Source organism: Vigna unguiculata, chromosome 8 (genome assembly GCF_004118075.2).
Source record: "Vigna unguiculata cultivar IT97K-499-35 chromosome 8, ASM411807v1, whole genome shotgun sequence".
Classification (NCBI taxonomy): domain Eukaryota; kingdom Viridiplantae; phylum Streptophyta; class Magnoliopsida; order Fabales; family Fabaceae; genus Vigna; species Vigna unguiculata.
In genome coordinates this window covers 14233729-14245182 of record NC_040286.1, presented here as the reverse complement: position 1 = coordinate 14245182, position 11454 = coordinate 14233729, and the positions used below count along the sequence as shown (strand labels likewise).

The following is an 11454-nucleotide window of genomic DNA, read 5'->3' as shown; positions in this document are numbered from 1 at the left end:
ATAACAGATAACGGCCGACAATTCATTGACAAGGAACTAGCAAAATTCTACACCGGTTTGGGCATCAAACATATCACAAGCTTTGTTGAACACCCGCAGACCAATGGGCAGGCGGAAGCGGCAAACAAAGTTATCCTCGTGGAACTGCGCAAAAGATTGGATACCGCTAAAGGCCGATGGCCAGAAGAGTTAATTGAAGTACTATGGGCCTACAGATGCACCCCGCAATCGTCAACTAACGAATCCCCCTTCAGCCTGGTCTACGGCGCAGACGCCATGATACCAGTAGAAATTGGCGAACCATCCCTGCGCCGAGAACTATACGACCCAGCTAATAACCAACAAAACATGGCCTTGCATCTCAACCTCCTTCCCGAACTCAGAGAAAAAGCCCAAATACGCAATCTTGCCGCCAAACAACGAGCCGCCAGGAAATATAACGCAAACTTGCACCCGCGATCGTTTGTCATAGGAGACCTAGTATGGAGAATGGCCAGCAGTGCTAGAAAAAAGGATGGCAAGTTCTCCGCCAATTGGGACGGCCCATACTGCATACGAGAAGACACAGGAGGTGGGGCTTATCGCCTAGAACAACTATCCGGGGAAGAAATCCCCAACACATGGAATGTATCCCACCTCAAGTTTTATTTCAGTTGAACATACACCATAAGCAGATCCATACTTGTAACCACGGGTGTACTCTTTTTCCTCACTTGGTATTTTTTCCCTAAGAAGGGTTTTGGCCAAGGAGGTTTTAACGAGGCACCCCCATTTCAATTAATAAAATGAGTGGTTCCCTACTTCATAACTCTGTACTACTTTACTCGTGCTTAATTCGTTTAACTTCCCCATCCTTACCACAAGTAAGCGGCCTGGGTCGAACACCCTTTACTTGTGCTTAATTCGTTTAAGTTCCCCACCCTTACCACAAGTAAGCGGCCTGGGTCGAACACCCTTTACTTGTGCTTAATTCGTTTAAGTTCCCCACCCTTACCACAAGTAAGCGGCCCGGGTCGAACACCCTTTACTTGTGCTTATTTCGTTTAAGTTCCCCACCCTTACCACAAGTAAGCGGCCTGGGTCGAACACCCTTTACTTATGCTTAATTCGTTTAAGTTCCCCACCCTTACCACAAGTAAGCGGCCTGGGTCAAACACCCTTTACTTGTGCTTATTTCGTTTAAGTTCCCCACCCTTACCACAAGTAAGCGGCCTGGGTCGAACACCCTTTACTTGTGCTTAATTCGTTTAAGTTCCCCACCCTTACCACAAGTAAGCGGCCTGGGTCGAACACCCTTTACTCGTGGTTAACATACAAACGCCAACAATGCTCCCCTACGCATACAACACAACATATCGCATATTCCTATCACATGCTATTATCAATAACCACAACATATATATCCACAAGATGCATCACATTAAAAACAAATAAAAATATTGTACGAGTTATTACAGACTTAGGATTCATTGCGAAATAGAACAATCATAAAAACTACATCCTAAGCTGCTTTGTCATCCTCCACGGGCGCATCCACATCTTTCTCCGCCTCGGCCGCCTCATTCCCAACCTCCTCCCCACCCTCTTCATCCTCCCCTACCAGCTTTCCACCAACCACGTCTTTATCTACATCAAACCTTGAATCCAGGGCATCCACTTCCTTATAAAAGAAGGCCGCCTGTCGCAACCCCTTCTCAAAGCCATTTATATGCTCCTGAATAACACTGTTCTTCAAGTCATCCAATTCACCAACAGCCCCGTCATACTTGTCCTTTAAATCCTCATAGTCTTCCTCAAGCTCCCCTATACGCTTATTCAATTTCTCCTCAGAATCTAAACAACGAACCTTCCACGACACCAACCTCTTTCTCTCAGCCTCCCAACTTTCCTTCTCCTTCTCCAACGCCGCCTTCTCCTCCGCCAACTTATCCACTTTATCCTGCAGCCCTCCCGCCTCCTTCACTTCCCTTCTGTAAAGGGACCCCACACGTCTACTCAACACCAATGCCTTACTCCCAAACTCAACCATGGTTCTCACAATATGATCAACCTCCATATTGTCGATGGAGTTCACAACAGTATCTGGCAAGTTAATTGAGATGTCCTTTCTCACGCATATCTCCGGCAACTCAATTAGCCCGGCTTCCGGCAACTTCTCGCCACTGGCCGACCCCGCCCCATCACCTGACCCGAGAATAGCTGCCCTCACTTTCTTCACATCCTTACCCTTCCCGGGTCGAGGCGGAAGCTCAGCCTTCCTCTTCGTGCCGCCATGAACGTGTACTTCCACCACAGATTCCTGCAGATTGGGAACACCAGTTTTCCCAGCCTCCTTGGCCTTGGCGGCCATCTCCTTCCTCAGCGCTTGAAAGAGCGCCAAGTTCTTCTTGCCAGACTGTGCCATATGTCCTGCAATAACATATCACAACTCGGATCAAAACAACTTAGCATCATTAACACAGTTTAAGTAATAAACAGATACCTTCAATATCTATAATCGGATGCACCGAATTATAAACCCTAACTAAGCCCTTAGTGGGCAACTTATCCACAAATCTTAACAACATCCCCACCACCTCCTTATCTCCAGACGACAACTCCTCCACCCCCATATCCTTGTAACGCGAAGGGTTATTGGTCCAACTGAAAGGGAACTTTGTACTCCCATCCGCATTCAGGAAATGCGGCTCACCTCCCTCCTTCACCACAACCTTGAAGTATCCGTCCTTGAAGTGCTTGAAAGATTGGGAGAATGCATCCAACCTGCTAATGCTAGGACGACTTATCAATGACAACCAGGTAGCCGGCCTCCGGGGTCTGGTATCATAGAAATACAAAAACGCATAAGGTGAAGGCTCCAAGTACAGCGACTCGCACAGAATGCGGAAGGCCTGTAAGTAAGCCCAACTGTTAGGGTGTAGTTGAGTAGGCGCCACATTCAAAGCCCGCAGCACACCCATAGTAAAGTCGTCGAAAGGTAGTCGTATATGAAGCTGAGAAAAATGACACATGTACATGTAAAAGAATTTCTCGGTAGCCCCCTCTTGACCGTGGCATACCCGGTCGATGGCGCTCACTCTTTCCAGTGAAACAATATCTCCACTGACCCCTCTAGATATGACGGGCGTACAGTTAAGCCAAGAATTCAGCAGACGAGACCACCTAAACAGGGATGACTGTTCACGAACATCGGACGCAACCCACGCATAACCGCCCTTAGCCGGCCAGTTACTTTCCTCTAGCTCTTCAGGAGGATCTTCTCGGACCTCCCTCACTACTTCCATTGGCATCCCACTTGTGCCAACTCCAACACTTATACCTTCTCCACGAAGCCGGTCATCTCTACTCCTATCCGACTCAGTACTCTGACTACTACTAGATGCAGATAACGATGAGCTATCGCTACTAGACATACCTGTTTTCGTGTTTACGGAAAGATGTCGGCGGAATTTGGGAACTAGTCGGACAATATTATGCGCACAAGGTCTCTGATTTCAAAACTCGCAAATGAACCAAGTAAACCTTCAGCTGCTTCCAAGCCCATATTTATAGTCCACGATCCCAAACGACTAAAAACTCTTCCCGCCAAAATGAAACCCCAGACCAATCGACACCATTATGAAGGATATGACACATAAAAAACGACGGCGCCAAAGTTTTAACGATGTGACCACCTGACGCCTTTTCACCTACCTTCTGACACTTCCAAGCCTTAACACTGTTCACCACACTTAAAGGCTGGGGGACTGGTGTATCACACCTAGCCGGTTTTGCTAGTTAACCAACACATATCATCCTTGACCGACAACCCATATCGGACAAGGCTGGGGGACTGGTGTACCGTACCTAGCCAAACTCAACCAAGTAAACAAATATACACATCAAAACCGCCTAACATCTAGTGCCCGGACACCACCAGCACAAGACATCTAGGCAAGTAGCCGGTCAAGGCCGACTACTTACCTAGAAAGTTAGCTAACATCGATGCTCCTCCTTCAATAGGTCCCCAGGGCCAGTTTTGGGGCCCAGGCCCACTCATGGCCCAAGCTAGGGCCCAGGTCAAAACCCAGCCCATGCAATGGTCAAACGTTATTAATGTTCTATAAATACACGTGGACCCCATCATTTAAAGGTACGCATTCATTAATTGCTGATTTGACTCTTTGAGAGCTTTGACTTACTTGAGCTTCGGAGATTCTTCTGCAGGTAGCCCCCCCTGGGTTCAAGCCGACATGTATTGAATGGGAAGAGGCCAACTAAGGAGATAGCGGACTACATGGTAAGGTGACACTCGTGCCTAACTTATCTTATTTGTCCCTCTGCAGGAACATCAGTAATTTGCAAATTGGAATAAAAGACTCTAACTAATTTCGGATAATAACATTGACGATTAGTCAAAAAAGGTAATAATCCCAAATTATACAGTATATCATAGAACTCAAAGTTTTACTGGGCAATAAATTCATCAGGGTATCTTGGTTCAATAATATCTCTGCTGGAAAATTTGGAAGAATACCTTTCATATTGAGCTATGGAAGATAAGAATCTTTGTGGCTGTGAGGGGGCAATAATTTCATTAAGTTCATTGGCGGCAACACCACGATGGTGGTAGGCACCAGTTTGAGTCTTGCGTTTTCTTGAAGATTCAGCCACTTTTGGGTGTTTTTGACGATTTTAATCGATGGGTTTTTTGGAGAATTGAAAATAAGAAAGATTGTAATGAACAGGACTTGATTTGGTTAAGAAACGAAGCAACAATGGTGAAAAAACGGTTGAGGCAGTGAGGGGCACAAGGGTTTTTTGTGGGTTGCAGCGGCGGAGAGAAAAAATGCAGGTTTTATAGTGGAAGACGACCTACAATCAATTACAGGGTTTGTGTAATTGATTACAGGGTTCAATTTTTTTTGCAGAACCTCCTGTTAATTGATTACAGGGTTTATGTAATCGATTTTGGGTTACAATTTTGTTGCATAACCTCGTCCAGGCACTATTGAATCGATTAAAGTAAGTTGTAATCGATTAAATGAAGGTGTAATCAATTACACTCGCGTCATATTACAGAAAATGATGTTGTAATCGAGTACACTATGAATGTAATCAATTACTAGAAGTATTTTTGCGTCACAAACATACTGTTAATCAATTACGCGGTCCATATAATTGATTACATCATTACATTTTCTTTTCCAACGATATTTACTCCATTAAAAGGGTCCTTTAATAAAAAAATTTGAAGATATTCCAGTAATTAAATAAATAAAAAAAATGATTAAGAACTTCCACATTACTTAAAATGAAAAGCAAAGAAAATAAACAAAATCAATTACGACAACTATCTATATTTTGTTCTCCCACGGTGATCCACATACCATCCAGAATTGATATCTTCGTATTCATCGACAGGTGTTGGCAGTCTGATATCTCTAGTTTGGATGAAAAGCTCGATATACAAAGAAATACGAGGTTTCACAGATCAGTCTAGACTTTGTACGTGCTTCCAACGACTGATCATCTGTGACACGTCAAAGTCACATTTGATTTCCGCGGTGTCATGCACTAGTCGCTTGTTGCGTCTTGTTGTAGGGCGATGATAGTCAATTTCTTTGACAATTCTACGGTCAACACACTCCATTAATTAAGTTATGGTTTGTAATAATTCATTGTATGTGCAATCATGTCTGATGGAGAAGGTTTTCGTGGCATCCGAACCAAACTCAAGACCGAAACCATATGGACTCTCTATGATACTGACACCCCTTAATGGTCAACCATAATAAATAATACACTACAAAAAACATGTAAATATCGACATTTATTTTTGTAATTTATGTCATTTTTAACTGTCATTATTTACTTGAGTGACGGTTTCATGAAATGTCGTAATTCTTGCCGTCACAATGTATAATACGGCAGTTATAGATGAACCACTACAACAATCGTCATTTTATTCAACGTATAAAGTGGCGGTTTAAAAAGGCAAAAAGCGTCAGTTAAAACTGACGTAATATTTTTACTGGATGACAAATATAATGTGAAAAACGACGCTTTAAACTAACACTATTATCATTATATTATGACATTTTTAAATGTCACCAGTTTAATTAAGTACAATTTATTCTGAGATTAATTACGTCATTATCAAATGTATCAAGTGACGTAATTTTAATATTTAATTATTTATTCTTTTTTAATATTTCTTATACTTTCATAATTCGATAAAATTATTTTTTCATGATAATTTAAAATATATAAAAAATTATAGCACTATCAAATAGAAATTGATAAATTAAATTGATTCATTGTCAATATAACATAACTACATCAAAGTACCAATTCAAGCATTTGGAAAAAAAGAAGAAGACAACATTAAGAGTACCAAAATATTCAAGTATCTAAGAATAAAAGACAGCATTAAAAGTCCTAAGTCTAAGGTGTTTTGTTTCCACCACTTGATCCTAGTATTTCATGCGGAGATGGCACACCACTTTCAATATCTGGTGCCTGCAATGAAGAAATAATATAGTATATATGAGTAAGTGAAATTGAAATAAATTATGAGATCCACACAATAAGTTTAAGTAATTTACTAATGTAAATTATAACTCATTAATAGATGGACATACCAAACCAGCAGCCATTGCAGCAACATGTTCTGGAACATCTTTTTTAGAAGTAATATAGGCAAGCAGTGTTTGCATTTGGCTCTTGACAGTTGCAAGTTCATTTTTAATCTTCACAAACTTGTCTTCGTCATGTGGTGAAGCTGCATTAGGTGAAGCAAAGTTGATTCCTCTTATTCTTGTAGTTGATTGCTGAAAAGCAAAAGTAGGACACGCGCCATACGAAAGTCCTCTAACCCGACCTGGATGCTCTTTTCCAAATATGACACCAATAGGATCATTTGGAGATATTTCAGATGCAGTTTCCGGATTTTTCAACATCAATTCATCAATTTTTTCCTGCATAAAAATAGGAATAACAATTCAAGTTTAATTCATCAATTTTCAGTTTCCAATTTATTCTATCTCTAACACAACATTAACTCAAAATGGGATGGAGGATGAGTCAAATCTAGAATGGAATGATGGACCAAACTCAAAATGGAATGAAACATATTCCAATGCAATATGAATAAAGATGTAGACTGTATGCAACTCTAGATGTTATGCACACTTGAGGAATTATTAGAGACCATGAGCATGCTAAACTACAACTGAATCATATAAAACTCCAAATCAAGACCCTCTAATTGTGTCTCATTGCTCCTAAATGGCTTAGTTCTAACGCAGTTCCCACCCTGGTTCCACAACCCATTCTCAAAATGTGATGTGGCAAATGTCCTAAGAAACACTGTGCCTTTGAACTTCTCTAATCTATTGATGGCCTTAAACGTAGTCCTGGAAGCTCTTCTGTAACCATAGTACATGGTCAAGTCAGGGACATTCTCCAAGAGACAGTAATGGCATCCGGCAATTTTTTGTTTCTCGTAGAAAACCATGGAACGTGTAAACCAATGTCCTCCATTGAGAATAACATAGTCAAATGAGTTGTCCAAGAGACAGTAATGAGCATGCTAAAACTGAATGCAAAATGAGTTTAAAAGCAGAACTTGCATGAAACCTAAATGGTGCCAATAAAACCAATCTGTGATAGTAGAAAAACAATGCAATTCAGTAACATCAAACACAATTCAATTCATGATTTTTAACATATTTATGTACTGATTTTGCTTTTGCAGATCCAAAAGATCCTAGCATGAGGATACTTGAAAATTCGTTTTTGCTTGGTCCAGTCTTAGTTTTTGCTTTTATTTGTTCATCTCTTTGAATTTTAGTTGTTTCCTCTTCCCACTAAAGTAGAAATATTTCAGATGTAATGTAAATGCATCATGCAATGAGGATAGGAAAAGAATATGCTGAAATAACTCAGGCATATGCAGTTACTGCAGACAAAAACTGATGCAGAGTTTTACAGCAGAAAAATGACACTACAAAGATGATCCAGAATGCTGCAAATGTGCCATTATGAAATCAATTCATGGATTAATCCAACATAGCACAAAATCAAATCTTGAACATCAGTACTCAGAATATTACAATAGTAGAATACCAAAGCAGAAATATTTCAGATGTATCCAGCACAACCCAAAATCAATTCATGGATTCAAGAAAAGCATGCTGTCATAACTCAATTAATAGAAAAGCATCCAAATTCAATCATCTAATAATCCATATTTTAACAACTTAATGATATGAGTAAAGTTACCCCAATCTCCATAGCCTCGTCATTCACATAGGTGCCATTTTTTCTCTTATGAGTCACCTTCCACATTCCAGCTCTCCCAATATTCTTACCAAGCTCCAATATCTAATATTCAAAGGAAATAATTTAAGTCAAACATTAGAATATTACTAAATTGAGAACAAAATATCAAAAAAAAAAATACCAAATTTTCCCTTCTTCTTGACAAAGACATAGCACCACCCGTGTGAGGAATAGTTTGCCTTTTCCTGATATCTCTATTTCTATTACCCATTTCCTACCAAATGAAAAGGAAATCGGTTTTGTGGAAATTGAAATTGAGAATGTATGTAAATATACTGATTACAATTTGTTTACCATTGTTGAAGGCTTGAGACGATAATCAACAAACAGAGCCCATTGATCCATGGTAATCTCATCGGGAACATTCTTGATGAGATCATTTCTACTAAGAAGGGGGTCATAAAACTCATTCCACAGCTTCCATCTGTACTCCCTCCATAGTTTTCCAATTCTAGACTTAACATCTCTTTTTGCCAAGTCCCCATTTATCTTGAAATAAAATCGAGGCTTCAAAGAATTCAAATGTTAGTCAATATTTATAATTTATATTTAATAGAAGAAATAACAATAAAGAGTTTAATTACCTTTAGACTTTCCCACACTTTGTCCTTGTAAGTATCTGTCATAGATGACCACCTTTCAAAACTTATAGGGAACAATATACAATTTGTTGCTAGCTGCCCACACACTCCAGCAAGAAAACCAGATGCTTCTCCAATTGGTTGATATTTATCATCATAATTCACGACCACACGTAATCCATTTGGCAAGTTGTGAGCATCCTTAACCTTGACCTTAAGATTTTTACTAACTCCATCTTCATCTGTAAAAATCAAATTCATTAATTGGAACTTATTAATTGAAAACATTAACACAATATTAAATTTACCTATAGCATCCACAAACCAATAATGGTTTGATTGTCTTCCTTTCTAGGGGATTATTACTTCAGGTTCAGCTTTAGAATTGGGTTGAGTATATTGAGATGTTGGCTGTGAAAATTATGAAGATGGCTATGAAGATTCAGAAACTGGTTGTGAAGGTTCAAGGAGTTGTGCAAGTTTAGAAGTTGCATCTGCAGTTTCAATTCCTTGCTCTCCAGGTTGAGTTGTTGGTTGTCCTAGTTGAATGCTTGCTTGTCCTTATTGAGTAGATGGCTGTCTAGACGTATCTTACACATAATTTCCCACATAATGCTCCGAACTAGATGAAATGTGTTCATTTTCAGGGGTACTTGGAACTGACTTTAGCAAGTTCCTAATCCTCTTGGGTCTAGGAATATCTGCACAAAAAACAAAAATAAACCAAAAAAAAAATTAATAAGGTAAACATGTATTACTAAGTTTTCTACATTTTAACTTAGAAACAAGGTAAAAGTAAATAATTTATAACCAATACATGTTCCACCAAGTTCTATGACCTAGACTCATACCAAGTAATTATTATTACTCTGACATTGAATCATTTTCATCATTACAGTTGTCCTCATTTAATAAGTCATCATCTTCATCGTCCCTAAAAAGTGCTAGTTGTTCAAAGTCACTAAAAAATTGATTTAAGTCTTGTTGTGGACATGTTTCAACTTCACAAACATCAATATCACCTTCTCCCATATCATAAAAGTCTCTTGGTTTGACATGGAGAGCAATGGCCTAATCCTTGTTGACCTCATCGTTGACATAATAGACCATTTCAGCTTGTGAAGCTTCAATGTATGGGTCATGATCCTCATGATCTCCAATGTGAATTAATCGTGAAAAATTTATACAAGTGAACCCCCATGCATACTTTTTAAACCCCCTTTCTTGTGTGGTGTCAGCCCATTTACATTTGAACAATGTAACTTTAAATTTTCCATAGTAATTGAGCTCAATTATGTCTTCTAATTTTCCATAATATGCCAAATCTGCTTCTCTAATGTTATTGTCTGCACTACTTGCAACACATGATGTTGAAGAAGTTAAGAACACTCTACTATTTTGGGTTTTCATCCCATGTTCTCGACTTTGAGTTCTAAATTTGAATCCATTTACATTAAAGGCAGTAAATCTTCTAGCATGTGGTGTTGGACCTCGAGCTAAATACTTCAGATCATCTGACACTGAACTCGAAATGTCTTGGTTATCAATATAAAAAAATAATGAATTTAGACGTCAATTTAAAGTGAAACTTTAATTTAAGATCTAATAACACATATTATACATACCCTACGAGGAAACCAATTCATGAAATCCTTATTAACAATCTTTTCTATCTCTGTATTGGCAATTCTTCGCCTTCTAGACTGCCTTCGCAAATGATCTTTAAATTCTCTAATATAATATGTCAACATATTACTAATAATACAATAAAAACACATTTTAAATATAACTACATTATTGTTTATGGTAATACTCACTCAATATAAGGTTTAACATGAGGGCAATTAAATAACACATATCGATGTGCTTGGGTTTTCTCCATGGTTGATATTTGAAAAGTTGAAGAGGCACTTACTACTCTACCAATTAGTGGAAATAGGGTACTCAATTCAGATAATTCTGTATCACCACAATCATCCACACGTGAAGGTCTATTAATTATTGTTTCCATCCCTTCCATATACTGAGAGCAAAAGGTTAGAACCTCTTCAGCTATGTATCCTTCAGCAATAGAACCTTCGGGTTGTGATTTGTTTCGAACATAGGACTTTAAGTGTCCTAAATACCTATAAAATTTTAAAACAATTAGGCAAAATAAATGTTACACTTAAACAAAAATAGAAAGGTGTGTTGTCGACAAACCTTTCAATGGGATACATCCAACGATAATGTACCGGACCTCCAAGTTTTGCCTCCCCGGCTAGGTGACAAGTTAAATGAACCATGATTGTAAAAAAGGTAGGAGGGAATAACATTTCTATGTGGCATAGTGTTTGAATCATGCGATACTCAAGTTTTTCAAGATCTAATTGACTTAAACTTTTGCCACATAATTGTCGAAAAAAGGAACATAGTTCTACTATCACTACAGTGACATTGTTTGGAAAAAGATTGCGTATGGCAATAGGTAGTAAGTGTTCCATAAGAATATGTCAATCATGACTTTTGAGTCCAAATATCTTTCCATTTTTCAAGTCAATACATAATG

The 11454-nt window shown here is 38.8% G+C and overlaps 1 protein-coding gene across 1 annotated transcript; it reads right to left on the bottom strand.

Annotated features, from left to right (window-relative positions):
* Positions 1-8604: 8604 nt before the first annotated feature.
* Positions 8605-9938, bottom strand: LOC114194890. Its single transcript, XM_028085298.1, has 4 exons — positions 9803-9938; positions 9560-9607; positions 8910-9148; positions 8605-8814 (listed from the first exon to the last, which is right to left on the bottom strand). The coding sequence occupies exons 1-4, from the start codon at positions 9936-9938 to the stop codon at positions 8605-8607; spliced, it is 633 nt and encodes a 210-aa protein (XP_027941099.1).
* Between the last annotated feature and the right edge of the window lie 1516 nt (positions 9939-11454).

Bases quoted from the DNA above. Each gene is read 5' to 3' on its own strand.
- LOC114194890 (XM_028085298.1), bottom strand. From the start codon at position 9,938: ATGGGAGAAGGTGATATTGATGTTTGTGAAGTTGAAACATGTCCACAA. The intron at 9,149-9,559 runs GTACCCCTGAAA...TGATTTTTACAG, and splicing joins CTTGCTAAAGTCAGTTCCAA to ATGAAGATGGAGTTAGTAAA. The intron at 8,815-8,909 runs GTAATTAAACTC...TTTTATTTCAAG, and splicing joins AAGTGTGGGAAAGTCTAAAG to ATAAATGGGGACTTGGCAAA.